A 16724-nucleotide genomic window follows, 5' to 3' on the forward strand; every position below is an offset into this window, starting at 1 on the left:
TTAAATGAGTGAACATAGTAGATAAGATATGGTTAGAAATGAATGCATTAGAGAGAAAGTTGGAGTAAGTCCGATCGTATAACATTTAAGTGGTTTAGACATGTGTGGAAGAGACCAAATGAAACTATTCTAATTGCTAGGAAAAGATGAAGACTAAGAAAAATCATAGGAAAAATAATAAAAAGAGTTAGAGCTTAATACTTTATTAATCTATACTATTTATACAAACAAAACAAGTAATAACCACCACCATTACATAATTTTTATATTCTAAACTTATCATTTTGTAATCTCTCTCATTAATAACTACAATAAACTTCCATATATTGCTTCTATTACTTTCATTTTTATATTAATATAACATATTCTCTTATTTTTATCTTTTCTCTTTCTCAACCCAAGAAGAATACACAATAACTAAGGATGACAATTGGATGGATTTGGATGAACATGAATTTAGATCATAATGGATGGATGAAATCATCCACCAATCTATATAAATTCATGAAATCACATTTCTAAACTATCCAATACATTCATATTCAATGGACTGTCATCCATCTATTCCATCCATATATTCACTTTAATGGATTGAATTGATGAATATTCAATCCTTTTTTAGTTAAAGCATTTATTAAGGAAAAAAATCATGTTAAAAATTATTATTTAATAATGTATTTTTAAAAATCAATTTTAATTTTTTTAAAAACATTTTTTTTAAATCTCAGTATTTAAATTTACATGTGAAAGCTATGAAATGCAACAATGTATGTGAGATGAAATATACTATATTGTGCAATCATGCATTTTTTTGGTGCTCAATCATGACACAAAAATGTTATATCAATATTTATTAAAACTTTTTTAAAGAATGTTTTGATAAAAATAAGGTAATAATGTTGAATGAATACTTTTGTTAGAAAGAAAGTATTTTATATCATTGATATCAAAATTGATTCATGTTGGTCCGTCCAATCAGTAAATCAATGAACCGGTCTTATTACTGCTATGATACAACATTTATACTCAACATGCAATTATACCGGTAAAAATCGGTCGTACCGATCAATTTTCAATTAAACCGTACCGGTCAAACCGACTTGTTTCATTTTAATATTTTTAATAAAAATGTTTATTTTTTACCAAAATATTGACATGAATGATCAAAACACAACTACTACATTTTTTATACATATAAAACATGGTTGTACAATATACATTTTTAACAAGTGATATAAATAAAAATAGTTATTGTCATTTTTTCAATATCAATATTAGTATAAAATATATGTATCTAACTTTACCGGTATGCAGTTTAATTAGTGAACCACCATTGAATTACCATACCCACTATACTAGTATTGTGACCTATACGATATTAATAACATTTGTTTATATTTTGCACGTTGTGTTTGCATAGCAAAGTTGGGTCTGCATGTTGCTTTAGGAAAATAAATATTTTTGTTTTTATTTTTTGGATGAATTGGGTATCCATACAAATGGATAAATTTGAATCCATCCATTATTAACACTATTCATTGCATTATATCCATTTAAATCCACTAGCTCTAATGGATGAATTTAGATGAATTTGAATGAATTGTGAATAATTTTGCCACCTCTAACAATAACACAAAAAATATTCAACAACACTCTAATGATTATTATTGGAGGCACAAAATGAGAATTTGCATAAATTTTATGTATATCATATCAATTATGACAAATTATCTTATTAAATCCCACTCTCTATTGATTTTATATATTACATGTTTATATTTAAATTATTTTTTTTAAATAATATAACATGAAAATAATACATTTTATAACAGGAGAAAATAAGAATGCGGGTGATTGATACATATTGATCAACACTTGTAAACATAATTATGATAGAATACATTCATGTAGTTCAATCCAATAAGGGAACCTCATGAGATAAATGGTTGATTATTAGGTGTTGTTAGAAAATAGAAAACAAAAAATTAATAAATAAATAAATACCAATGAACGCTGCCAGATTTTATTAACCTCAACCCTATGTTAACGCATTCGCGGGAGAAGAAAAAGAACCTCGAGAAACAGTTATAAAACTCACCCCAATAATTCATCAACACCTCACTCACACAATCTAAAACCATCAATAGAAATTCCCTATTCTAGAAACAAAAACAAAACAAGAAAAAATATCAAAAACATGTCTGATGCATTTTGCAGCGATTGCAAGCGAGAGACGGAGGTAGTTTTCGATCACTCCGCCGGCGACACGGTTTGTTCGGAGTGCGGACTCGTCTTGGAGTCCCACTCCATCGATGAGACCTCTGAGTGGCGCACCTTCGCTAACGAGTCCGGTGACACTGACCCTAACCGTGTCGGTGGGCCCAGCAACCCTCTCTTGACGGATGGTGGCTTGTCAACCGTCATCGCTAAGCCTAATGGTGGCTCCGGTGAGTTCCTATCGTCGTCCCTTGGCCGCTGGCAGAACCGCGGCTCCAACCCCGATCGCGGCCTCATCGTCGCATTCAAGACCATTGCTACTATGTCTGATAGGTGAGCTAGGGTTTCATCAATTGCTACTATATACATACGTATATAATTGATGTGTTTTATTTGTTAAAATTGGGATCTGAATCATATATTATAGCTTTATTCATATAATCCATTTTGTGGTATTAGCTGTAGGGTGTTGATTTATGTGCACAACTGGGTTTGGTCAAAGGTTGAGATTTTTTTAGCTCTTTGATTTGATATCGATTGTTTAGTACAAAGGCGCTGTGAAATTAACTGAGCCAGTGGGGGGCATTTTTTTTTTGTATAACCAAGGGTTTTCCCATGTTATGGGTAAGGAACTAATCCCTTATGGGTGCGTGACTGTCCCTCCCAATAACTAATTTTGTGTGATTGTCCCTCCCAATAACTAATTGAATTTTTGACCTTTTGATTTACTTAGGAATCTAGTGGTGCCTTACACCACTAGACCAATGCCTTGTTGGCCAGGGAGACAATTAAGATAAAGCCCTCTTTAAAGTGGCAAATCACTTGTAGTCGTACTCCACTTTAACTATGACTAACCTCTGTTGACTGGCTGAGCTTGTGGATAGTGGTTTGTTTGTGAGAACTTCGTAGTGAAAAGAAATTATTAATCATGTAATGTGAAATTCTTAGCATCAAGAGACCTTTGTTTTTCTCCCTACCTGATATAAGGTGGCTGCAAATTCGTTGAAGTTACCTTGTAGTGGTTATAGGGCTGATGCTCACTATGCTCTATATTGGGAGGATGAGCAGTTCTGTCTTGATTCTCCCATGTGAACTCTAGCCTGCCATTTATTCCCTCTTGATTCTCCAACCAAGATAAAAAGATTAGGCTCTAAATATCGTTTGGTGTAATTTTATAATTGTAGGAAAACTTTTGTGACTCCACCATATACGGTTGCAGACTAGTTCCAACTCCTTTTTATTCATATTTTGATTGCTCGCGAATGAACTCTTTTTTGTCTCCGGAGGCTTCTATGGAGCCTTTCTTGATACCCTCCAAATCATTGAAAACCCTATGCAGATCCTTTCCTTGGCTTCCTTCACTACCTCTCCATCAATTTTTTGTAATGTTATATTGCTTCCACAATTGACTGACTTGCTTAACATAAAGTTGAATTGCTTCATTGAAATGCTAGTCTTTTGTCTCAATCTTTGTTCTATTCTCATTTCCACAATCCTTACTTTCATATTATGGTTTATGAGCTTAATTAATTTGTAGTTAGTACAATCTCGAATATCTCTTGTGTTCTTATCAGTTTAATTAATAGGAAATAATTGTCCATGGCATGGCAAGCCAAAAACCTGTCATTTAAATATGGCAGACCGTGATGCGGAAAAAGGCAGAAGTGTGGTGGCTGAAATAAAGAATAAATATATACACACAAAAATATAGGACATGATTTATGATAGAATATTATGACTCTATTCGATCTATGTAACCGATCCTACCTAGTAGGGCTAAGGCTTGGTTGTTGTTGTAAACAAAAAAATACACAAGACAGTAAATCATGTTGTATATATTAAATACTTCAAACTAGTAATATGTACAAGGAACAATAAACTTATATAAATATATATAAGAAATACATTCACCAGCTGTATCATAATTCACAAGCATAATGGAGAAACATAAATGTCTTTACCCATAACTTGATCAAAGTCAAATGCAAAGGCATAACTTATTAAAGTCATAATGTCACAAGTTTCATAACATAAGCACACACCATAAAGTAACCGGAAGTGTGTTTGTATACTTTGTACCACAGTTTAGAGTGGTTGTAAATTGTAACCCACCAAATCTCAAAAAGGAGAGTAGTGAATGTAAATACTGTGTAACACAAAATAAGAAACAAAAACAAGGACATAGAGTGAATTGAGAAAAAAAATTAACTCAAAGTATAACAGAGGAAAAAAACACAGAATGAGTTAGAAGGTGCCCAGAACTAGATTTCCCTTACTGGAGACGGTCTTTACTCATTGCTGATGTGTGGTTTTGGCTGTTAAGGCACCAAATATGATGCACATCTTTGGGAGAGTGGGTGAGTGATGATGGTCAAAACAGTGAGACGTGCTTGAGGATGAGTCTTCAATGTCCCGAGGGTTAGGGGCTTTATAGTAATCCCTTATAATCATGAAAAAGCCCTTTCATATTTAAAAAAGAATGTCAAATCCATCATTTCAGCCATGGTCTACCATGACCACCAGGGTACCATGGCTATAGTAGCCGTAATTTGAAGCAAGGTGGAAACTGCATCGCCATTGGACAGTTTTCTTGGATTTCACACCATGATTTAACAACATTGGTCCTTATAAATAATAATAAAAGTGCTTATTCTCCATTACTTAGCATTTTCTTCTACGTCATTATCTTGTTAAACTATGTCTTGCTAATTTCTTTGTTCTTTGAAGCTTTATGAGTATATTATATTGTTGCGAAGCACTCAAAATTTTGGCTATATTAATTTTTTCGTTTAAAATGTGATTACTATTTTTTATTTTTTCTTGAATGAGTATTGGGCAAATTAGCTGATGTGGTTGATAAATTTTCAGGTTGGGACTTGTTGCAACCATCAAGGTATGGCTTATTGTAGTTTGGACTTGTTTTGTTCTTTTCAGGGGTGGGGATTATTATTGAAATGGAAGTTTCATTCTTAGAGTAGTTAACACTATGTGTTAGCATCACGTTATACTTGTAAATACTTATCGCTTTATAGGAGACTTCCAACATTTTTTGTTAAGAGTGCCTAACTCTTATGTAGTTTAAACATATCTATAAATAGCAAACGGCAAGTTAGCTATAACAATAACATAATTTTCAGTTTTTCAGCTTTCAGATTCTCTCTCTACTCTCTCTCTAACTCTTACTCTGTTAATATTATGGTATCAGAGCGTCAATCACAGTTTGAATTGCTGTTTTCTAGTGACTATTGCAGAGCCATTTTAGCAGTTTTAGGTTCTAGGTGCCTAATAGTGCAGTTGGGATTTGGTGTGCCTGGGGCTACTGATTTTTGACCTGGTTAGCATAGGATGGACAATGCTGTTGGGTGCTTGCGCAACAGTGTTAGCGGTGGTGAGAGTGTTTGACTTGGTAGGTGATAGACACTGGTATCTATACTAGTAAAAAAGGATTGAAAGGAAATGTCCCTAAGCCAGAATCAGTGGAATTCTTGTCAGGGCTCTAGATTTTATTGAATTAAGAATGAAAGAAGAAGAATTACAAGTTTGGAAGCATACAGGATCCCGGGATCCCCTTCCCCACCACTGATTCCTGAATCAGTTTGGTTTAGTTCCAAAAAAACTACTTCCCCTCCTAACTATTATGCTATTAATAGCAGTTAGTTTCCTAACTGATTCTAACTACCCAAGTGTAGAAAGGGAAAGTTGGTTATTCTATCCAAACTTTTCTCTTTCCCCTTTTATACATGTTTTTAATCATTGGCCTGGTATAAGCCTTATCAATACCCCCTTAAACATTCTATGTAGTGTAGCTGCCATTTTCCTGGAGCATTCATGATCAGGTAAATTCTGCCACTTGATCAGTACCTCTTCATTACCCCATTCATCTTCTCTTTTGTTTATGATCTTCTCTTGTTCCACTTCCAATTCTAATTCCTCATTCATCATAGGTGGGAGGGGTTGAGAGTGTTGATCAGGTTTAAGAGCCTTCTTCAACAAGGATACATGGAAGACTGGATGGATTTTTGAGTCCAGAGGTAGCTCCAAGTGATAAGCCACATACCCTACTCTTTTAACTACCTTGTAAGGTCCATAATATCTTTGGGCCAACTTAGCATAAGGTCTAACAGTTAAAGATTTCATCTTGTATGGTTGCAGCTTGAGGAAAACCTAGTCTCCTACCTCAAATACTACCAATCTTCTATGCTTATCAACATACTGCTTCATCAAATTCTGAGCCTTAGCCAAATTACTCTTTAATTCTTCTAAAATGTCATCCTTCTCAGCATATAGCTTGTTGACTTCTTCCACCTTAGAAGGGATAGTTCCAGCCTTCAACAATATAGGAGGTTCTCTCCCATACAAGGCTCTGAAAGGGGTCATCCCAGCTGAATTATTGTAGCTTGAATTAAACCAAAATTCAACCCAATGCAACCAGTCTACCCATTGCCTGGGTTTAGGCCCTCCAAAACACCTCAAGTAGGTCTCCAAACACCTGTTAGTCACCTCAGTTTGACCATCAGTCTGAGGATGGTAGGATGTGCTTAATTTGTTTGGGTTTAGGCCATGCAAAACACCTCAAGTAGGTCTCCAAACACCTGTTAGTCACCTCAGTTTGACCATCAGTCTGAGGATGGTAGGATGTGCTTAATTTGTTTGGGTTTAGGCCATGCAAAACACCTCAAGTAGGTCTCCAAACACCTGTTAGTCACCTCAGTTTGACCATCAGTCTGAGGATGGTAGGATGTGCTTAATTTGTTTGGGTTTAGGCCATGCAAAACACCTCAAGTAGGTCTCCAAACACCTGTTAGTCACCTCAGTTTGACCATCAGTCTGAGGATGGTAGGATGTGCTTAATTTTAATTGAGTTCCTGCCATTCTAAAAAGCTCCTTCCAAAATTGGCTTAAGAACAAGGGATCCCTATCAGAGACAATAGTGCTAGGGAACCCATGCAACTTCACCACCTCTCTTACAAACAGAGCAGACACCTCCTTTGTTGAATAGGGATGTCCCAAAGCAAAAAAAATGAGCATATTTGGTTAACCTATCCACCACCACATTTACAGTATCCTTACGATTCACCCTAGGGAGTCCTCCTATGAAATCCATAGAGATGTCCATCCACACCTGTTGAGAAATAGGCAAAAAAGTTGAAGCAATCCAGCAGGGGCTAAGGTGGAGTACTTATTCCTCTGGCAAGTATCACAACTTTCCACAAATTCCTTGACATTCTTCCTCATACCCTCCCAAAACAAGAAACTAGAGATCTTCTTGTATGTTCTGAAATACCCTGAGTGCCCACCGGTAGGAGTTTCATGACATTCAGAGATAACCAAAGGGACCTTATTTGAAGTCTGAGATATCACCAACCTATCTTTGTAGTACAACACCCCCTTCTTGATCTCAAATCTTGGATGAGCAGTAGGAGAAATGAGTAGATCCTGCATTATTTTCCTCCACTTAGGATCTCTCTAAACCTCTTGAACCCAATTGTTCACCTCTTCATGATTCACTATAGAGATAGTGGAATACATAAGACTCATAGATAGAGCATCTGCTGCAGAATTCTCACTACCTGGCTTATATTGAATTTCAAAGTTCAAGCCTATCAATTTGACAGCCCATTTGAACTGCTCACAAGTGAACAATTTCTGATCAGTCAAGAACTTTAAACTCCTTTGGTCAGTTCTAATAATGAAATGCCTCCCTAGCAGATAATGCCTCCACTTCTGAATAGCTTGAACTAGAGCCATGAGCTCCCTTTCATACACTGATTTCTGTTGAGCCTTCACTGATAACCCCTTGCTCCAAAAAGCTAGAGGTCTGCCCTCTTGCATCAAGACAACCCCTAGGCCCATACTAGAAGCATCAGTTTCTACTACAAACTGCTTATTGAAATTGGGGACAACCAACATGGGAATCTCCATCAAGGCAACCTTCAACCTCTCAAAAGCAGTGGTGGTATCTTTAGTCCAAGGAATAAATCCTTCCTAAGAAGATCAGTGAAAGGCTTGGCTAACTTGCCATAGTTCTGAACAAATCTTCTATAGTATTCTATGAGCCTTAAGAATCCCCTCAAACCCTTGATATTGACTGGTTGAGGTCAAGTCTTCACAGCCTCTATCTTAGAAGTGTCAGCAGCCACCCCTCATTCAGATATAATATGGCCTAGATACTCAATGCTACTTTGACCAAAACTACATTTCTTCATATTGGCTTTGAGGCTATTAGATCCCAACACAGCTAGAATTTCCCCTAGATGTTGGACATGAGCTTCTAGATCAGGGCTATATACAAGTATATCATCAAAGAAAACTAGGGTAAATTTTCTGAGGTAGGGTTTTAAGACCTCATTCATAAGAGATTGGAAGGTTGAAGGTGCATTAGTCAACCCAAAAGGCATGACCAAGAACTCATAATGGCCTTCATGGGTTCTGAAAGCAGTTTTGCCTATATTCTCTGGTTTCATCCTTATCTGGTGGTACCCTGACTTCAAATCAAGCTTAGAAAACACCATTGCTTCTCCTATTTCATCCAACAATTCTTCAATGAGTGGAATAGGGAATTTATTTGGAATGGTAATTCTGTTGAGAGCTCTGTAATCCACGCAAAATCTCCACCTCCCATCCTTCTTTTTACCAATATGTTTGGACTAGAATAAGGACTTATGCTAGGCCTAATTACTCCAGCTTCCAACATCTCTGCCACTAGCCTTTCAATCTCAGATTTCTGATAATAGGGACACCTGTAGGGTTTGAGATTAGGTATTTCAGCTCCTTCCTTCAAATGTATAGCATGGTCATACCGTCTAGTAGGAGGAAGTCCCTGTAAATCCTGAAAAATTCCCTCATATTGTTGCAACATCCCTTCTAGTTCTATAGGAACCCTCCTCTGAGTTTCAACCTCCCCAGAAACACCATACTGCAGAAGTAAACCCTCCTCTTCCCTCAACAACACTTGCATAAAGGCCTCTAAAGACAATTCTGTCTTGGTCAAAGCAAGATCTCCCACAATGCTTACTAAGGAATCACCCTTACTCAGAGTCAACTTCATTCTACCAAATTCTGCTATAACCTCGGCCAAATTGGCCAGCCATTCTAACCCCAATACCACATCCACCCCTCTTAAAGCAAAAAGATAAAAATCTTGAATTACCTCAATCTGTGGTAGGCATAACAAGAGTTGAGAGCACCTTCCCTTGCAAGCTATTTGGTGACCATCACCTACCTCCACCATAGAAGCTTTAATATCCTCCACCTTCAGCTGCAACTGATTAACCTCTGGTAAGGTTTTAAGTTCATACAACCTTACTTCTGTCCTGAGCTCCTCATTGAGACCATATCGGAATACCCCTTTCACAAAGTCTTGGTTGAGTCCCCTCAAGGCTCCTTCATACTTCTCAAAATCCTCCATATAAGCCTCTATCCCTCCCTCTTGCTTCAAGGATAGAAGTAACTCAAAAGGGTTTTGAGCCATAGAAGGTTGAAATCTCCTTACCACTGCTATTTTAAACCCTTCCCAGGTAGGTTTTGGGTTGCACCCCTCCCACCACTGATACCAACTCAAGGCTTTTCCCTCTAGAGCAACCAGAGTGGCCCTCATCCTTTCCTCCTCAGAAATGGATCTAAGAGAGAAGTACCTCTCTAACTTCTGCATCCAACCATATGCATCCTCTCCCAAGAAAATGGGAATTTCCAATTTCCTCCATCTATCTTGACTCTAGCCCAATTTGTGACTATCCACCTCATTATTTTCACTGACTTCTTCCACTGCATTCTCAATAGGATTCACTCCTAGCTTGGTGGCTATAGCAGCCAATAGTTTTTCAGTCTTCGCGATACGAGCTTCACTCAACTCCATTCTCATTCGTATTTCTTCCCGGTCTTGGCGGAATTCCTCCCTTTCTTGTACTCCACTATCATTTTCTCTAATCATGCTTCTTGTAGAGACCATGCGACAAAACCCTAATCAACAACGACGCGATTTCTTCCCACAGGCACCAGAATGGTGCTCTGATACCAGTGATAGACACTGGTATCTATACTAGTAAAAAAGGATTGAAAGGAAATGTCCTAAGCCAAAATCAGTGGAATTCTTGGCAGGGCTCTAGATTTTATTGAATTAAGAATGAAAGAAGAAGAATTACAAGATTGGAAGCATACAAGGATCCCTGGATCCCCTTCCCCACCACTGATTCCTGAATCAGTTTGGTTTAGTTCCAAAAAAACTACTTCCCCTCCTAACTATTATGCTATTAATAGCAGTTAGTTTCCTAACTGATTCTAACTACCCAAGGGTAGAAAGGGAAAGTTGGTTATTCTATCCAAACTTTTCTCTTTCCCCTTTTATACACATTTTTAATCATTGGCCTGGTACTAGGCTTATCAGTAGGACACTGCATGGAGTTTGAAAATGGGTGAGTCAGAGCGAGGGATAGTAGTGGTATTACTGATGGGGTTGTTTGTGTTTGAGGCAGAAGAGACACTGGTTGGTGAGCAAATAGGTGGTGCAAGTTGTGGTGAAATGGGACTAGGGGATGGTAGGATTGGGTTGATTTTAGGTGACAGAATCATTGGAGGAGGGTTATGTGAGCGGGATGAAGGTACTGCATCAGGGTTTTAGCACAAGGTTCGTGAGGAGGAAAAGGGTAACCTATATTCATTGAATAGTATAGTAGTAATATGATCCGAGGCAAGGAAAACAGGCACACCCAAAGAGTTCAATACTGGACTTTGATTAACTGTTGGAATTTTTTGAAGATTATTGTTTCCTACTTTTGTTTGAGGAGATACTACCATGTGTAACGAGTACATGAATCTACTTGCACGTATAATATGTGATTTTGTGTAACCATCTGATGATTTCAGGGGCTAGAAGCAAGCTGTTTTGTATTACACATCGTTAATTTTACCGCACTATTTATGAGGAGGTCAGGAGGGATCCGTTTACACCCAATTTAAGTTACACTAGTTATATTGAATCTCAGTTATTCATTGTTTTAGATCTAACGGACCAAATGGGTGAAACTTAAAAGTTATTTAAGATTTCTATTTTTCTCTCTCATCACTTGTTGCACTTACATACAGTTTCACTCAATCAGGTTTTGGTCCCTATTTTGTTATTGTTATTTTTTGGTACTGATCCCTATATTTTCTTACTGGATAAGGATCATTCCTCTGTGTAAAAATGAGACCAATGTTTTATAATGAGTAGAAATTCCCAGGATCAAACATAAAGATAGGGGCCAAAACCTAAAGGAGTTGATATACAAAGTCTAATACTAGAATACAACTAAAAATGACAAGGTTGAATACCCAGATTAGTGAATTGCAGGGACCAATCTTGTATTTAAACCTAAAATTTATTTTAGCATAATTAATTTATGTGGAAAACTAATGAAATATTGTAAAATATTTCCTTGCTTTCTTTTTTTTTATAATGATATTACATTTTCTTCAATGAGAATTGTGTGCTTTTTGGTTCCTCATACATTAAGTCATTAAAATCCTATAGTGCAATAAAGGTTGCTCGTTCCTTCACTAAGTTGTTCATGATGCATGTTGGAGAAGTTCTAGGAGCCAAAGGTTAAAAAGTTCACTTTTGTCTAATATGGGTGGTTTAAAATTTGTTCTTGGAGGCCATGTGCACGAATTTATATGAGAATGAATGTTTGGCGGTAAAACGTTAACATGAGAATAAACTCCATGTAGCAGAAATGAGAATGTTGCATTGGATGGGTGAGCATACTAGAGAATATAAGATTAGAAATGAATGCATTAGGGAGAAAGTTGACATAACTCCTATTGTAGAAAAGATAGTAGAACCATGCCTTAGATGATTTGGACATGTGATGTTGATAAAGGACTAGATAAGTTTTGGCAGCCCTTGTGTTATGTCAAGCCTCTAAGAGCAAACTTAACCATGGTAGGTTACAGCGGAAGTGGACTGTATCCCAGGTGAATTATTTTAAAGGTCAGGGTTAGTCTCACAGCTATACCTGTGGGAATACCTTCTCAAAGACAAAAAGTGCTTCTAAGAACAATGTTCATAATCCTTGCACTGTGTCATTTTCTTTCTTATTTTTCAACTTCAGTTTGTAAAATCATATTTTTACTCACCTGTTGCTTTTGGGATCAATTGAAGGATCGGGCAAATGAGATATATAAGAGGGTTGAAGATCAAAAGTCTAGTAGGGGAAGGAATCAGGATGCTTTATTGGCTGCTTGTCTCTACATTGCTTGCCGACAAGAAGACAAGCCACGAACTGTAAAGGGTATAGCTTATGTTTCTTTTAACTTGTGGGTGCTTCCCAATTTATCTTCCCTTACATATATTAGCTTCCCTGAACTTATGGATTTCAACTAGAAATTTGCTCTGTCGCCAATGGGGCCACAAAGAAGGAAATCGGCCGAGCAAAAGAATACATCGTGAAACAACTGGGTTTGGAGAAGGGTCAGTCTGTGGAGATGGGAACAATTCATGCTGGGGACTTCATGGTGAATGTTCTTTATTAATTCAAGCATATCTTGCTATTTTGACCAATTTATTGATGAAGCTTATTCCTGTAATTTTTTACTAGATTTCGTTAATGTTAACTAACAAGATCTTAATCTCAAACTTTAGAGGCGATTCTGTTCCAATCTTGGTATGAATAATCAAGCTGTTAAAGCTGCTCAGGAATCTGTGCAGAAATCAGAAGAATTCGATATAAGGTATATTTTGGTTTAGCTCATATTTTCCAAGAGGCTGAAATAGATGTTCAGTGCTAAAGGTTAGTTTGTAATATTGATTTAACTTTCACACTTATGTAATTGCACATGGTTACAGTTGATTATTTCCCGTAAATACAGTTCAGTGTTGCCTCAGAGAGGAAACTTGTTGGCAAAAGTTGTTAGTCATATAATGAAACAAGGATATTAACTTCAACTGGGCTTTAGAAACTATGTAGAATATGTTGATCTGCTATAGTATTAGACTTCCATTTTCCCCTTTGAGAAAAAAGTGAAGGGTGAGATTATGGATTAGAACCCTGCAGATTTTACACGATGGTGTGCTGCATCTAAGGGAGAGTTAGAAACTGGGGAGTGTGTTAGAAGGGGGAACCCTATGGATTGTGTAGCATTTGTGAGTAACCGCTTTGTCATTTTCCATTATTTTTAAAGCTTCTTTCACATTCAACTTCCGAACTCTACAATAAAAGGTATAATTTGGATCCTTCTCTATGTTTAATCTATCAAAAAGCAAAGAATCATGTTCATTTAAAAGATTGTGAAAACGATCCTTCCATCTTTCCTTAATATCTTTATCAGTCATCAAAACTTTTCCATTTTCATATTTAATGCATTTCACATGGTCCAAGATCCTCTTAAAGCTGAGGAGAAATCTGGAGTAGTCATACCTTTCATATTTGCTTCTCCTATGACATAACCTCATGAGAAGTTACAATCATGAGTGTCCCCTCCCTACATGCCCCCTTTAAAATCCTCTCCTAGGAAAATCTTTTCTCCTGACCTACCTGGGGGTGTATAAGCACTGACCACATTTTTAACGTGTCTTTTTTGTTACAAACATTATGGCTATAATCATATCTCATATTATTTTTGCATCCACTACGTCCTTCTTCTATTCCTTATCCAAAGTTATACCTACTCTATTTCTTGATCCTCTCTTACCAGTGTACCACAACTTAAAACCTGAAGCGTTAAATTCCCTTACCTCTTCCCTAACCCACTTAGTTTCTTGTAGGCATATAAAATTGATCATCCTCCTAATCATTGTATCTATTTCCATTATTTACTGGTAACAGTACCTATATTCATATTCTGATTGGTATCCTAGACTGGTGAATTAGCCTCTTAACCTACATCTATTCATGCAAACATGAAACCATTGCTTATTTTCACTACATTCAGGCAGCGATGCGGCGACCCTTACTCTTTTGACACTATACTTGGGCAATACCGCCTGTTGCTTCTTCTTACAGAGACCCATTGATCCATATTATAGAGATTTGATAAAGTTTTACGTTGATTGTCGATTGCCTAATACAACATTCACCTTTTATCTGAGCTTAGAAGTGACTATGTATTGCATTAAACACATATGTAACTATAAATGATCAAATACTAATAACTTTTTAATCTGTCAGGAGGAGTCCCATATCAATTGCTGCAGCAGTTATATACATCATCACTCAGCTTTCGGATGATAAAAAACCTCTCAAAGGTTTGTAACACATCTCTATGGATTTTATTGTTTGTTAAAATTTGTCTTCTCAATTTCAGATTTTGATGACAAAATTTAATTTGATTTAGAATGAGTTTTTGAATCCAAATTTCTACCCTTACGTCCATTCTGCCAATTCCTTTCCTATTTCCTACATGTATGCTGTTTTTGACTTCATGTGTGAATGCAGATATATCACTTGCCACAGGAGTTGCAGAAGGAACAATTAGGAACTCCTACAAGGATCTTTATCCCCATGTTTCAAAAATAATACCAAATTGGTATGCTAAAGAGGAGGATTTGAAGAACCTCTGCAGCCCTTGAATTGTAGAGCAAAACATTACCAAAATCACATTGAACCTGTTATGTCATTGGAGCATTTTGTTTTGGATACATTGGACTGTTTGCAAAAAAACAAACAAGCCTTTTTTACTCAGTTTTTTCTCGTCAATTCCTTGCAGTTAAGTACCATTCGTTTTCTTTCTCACCCTCCCAGTCTAAGTACATTTTTTTGGGAGCGAGGCACCATTGAATGTAAGAATTTGCTCTACTCTGGTGCGGATTAAAGAGTTAATGTCGTAAAAATGGTACACTTTCTGGTTTCAATTGAGTTCTTTACTGTCCTTAATGTTTTTTTGATGTGGATGTAGTAGTTGTAGCTTTGCACATTACATTTATAAATATACCTAGTGCATATGACTCTGCTGCAGATTTTGCAATTACTTGATTGTGTAAATTTGCCCTATTCCAGCGTGAAAGTTGGAGTGAGGATAGATCAGAAGGGATCTCATCAGAGGCCTATTTCTAACCTATATAGTCTTCATCTATTCTGCAAATAAAAATGACTTGGGTTTTGTAAAAAGTTTATTTAACTATGTAGGCTAGAACTTTTGAAAATGCTTGTTCAGGTTAAGTTAGGGTGAAGATAAATTAGATGGCTCAAGAGAGGCCTATTTCTAATCTATAAAGGCTTGATCGGTTAAGCAAACAAGATTGAGCTGGGAATTGTGAAAAGCCTGTTTAATTATGTAGGCTAGAACATTCGGGTAAGTTGGGCAAGGGTATTAGACAGCTCATTACACGTATTTCTAATCTATAATGGTTCAATCTTCGACAGGTACATCTGAAATAAAAAAGAAACAAGAAAGAAACTAAAGCATATGTGAAGGTCCATGTGCAATATGGGCAGCACTCCTGTGGGTGAAGAGTCCCATCTCTGTAGATATGTTGAAGATGAAGACGAATTATGAAGCATTCAAGCAATAGGTTCTAAGCAAATATGCCCTTATCGATAATGATATAGATTGCTTCTAGGTAGTCACTCTCCAATGTAATCTGACGATGACCCAACTTCCACGCAAACTCAAGAGCATAGGTTGGATAGAAGATTCAGTTCTAAAATTTCTAGTAAATCCAAATAACCAAAAGCCGTCATGATTGCGAATAACACTACTTCATCTAACCGCTTAATTTTGTAGACTTAACTCCCCACTAGATTAAGCTTAACCTTTCCAATTTTCGTACGACACTAATGAACACTATACATGGTTGCTTCATTCGATATTATATCAATAGCATAGCAATTCTAGAAGTCATGATAACATTTTGAGAGACGTAAATGATATCTCAAGTAACATTTCTAAAGACTGTATAGTTTCGCCGTCTTCAGGACCACTAGATGTCTGTTAAGAAGAGACACCCGTTTGAGATTCTAACATGAGTTGTCATCCAAGACATGAAAGATTGGTTCGTCCAGAAGGTTTACTCATTGAATTCCAGATGAGCCAAATGAGTAATGAGTTCTGCAATCTCTGAAGGTGTGGAGGAGATCCTCAAATATAGTGTTACACCTACGACGAATATGCATAGTTGACATTTTTCTCTTGAAACAAAGAGAGTTAGAAGACAAAGAATTATGAGCAGATACCACTTTTTTGGGGATAGAGATTCTCCACAACCATCTCCAAATGAGAATGAGAAGAAATCGGAACATCATTACTCTTGAGCCACCAATATCCTCAATTAGTCGTGTAACATATAGAGGTATTATCAACCCAACACCAACTGCCACAATTATGAGAGGATGTCAGCACATGAATGGTAAGAACAAAGTCCTTCACATGATTAGGAAGTAAGGTGTAAACCATGCTAAAGTCCAACGAAAGATCCCTCCATAAGTCCTTCACCCATAGTTGAGTGTTAGAAATATTAGCAAAATCCACCATTATAACAAAGCTTACCCAATTTTGTCCAATTGTCATATTAGAGAGAATGATCACCATCTCCT

At 36.7% G+C, this 16724-nt stretch overlaps 1 protein-coding gene across 1 annotated transcript; it reads left to right on the forward strand.

Annotated features, from left to right (window-relative positions):
* On the forward strand, nucleotides 2068-15056 carry LOC109347516 (transcription initiation factor IIB-like). Its single transcript, XM_019587414.1, has 7 exons — nucleotides 2068-2550; nucleotides 5086-5110; nucleotides 12356-12485; nucleotides 12578-12708; nucleotides 12836-12924; nucleotides 14361-14437; nucleotides 14628-15056. Exons 1-7 carry the CDS (start codon nucleotides 2198-2200, stop codon nucleotides 14759-14761), a joined length of 939 nt encoding a protein of 312 aa, XP_019442959.1. The 5' UTR covers nucleotides 2068-2197; the 3' UTR covers nucleotides 14762-15056.

This window comes from Lupinus angustifolius, chromosome LG05 (assembly GCF_001865875.1).
Source record: "Lupinus angustifolius cultivar Tanjil chromosome LG05, LupAngTanjil_v1.0, whole genome shotgun sequence".
Lineage (NCBI taxonomy): Eukaryota > Viridiplantae > Streptophyta > Magnoliopsida > Fabales > Fabaceae > Lupinus > Lupinus angustifolius.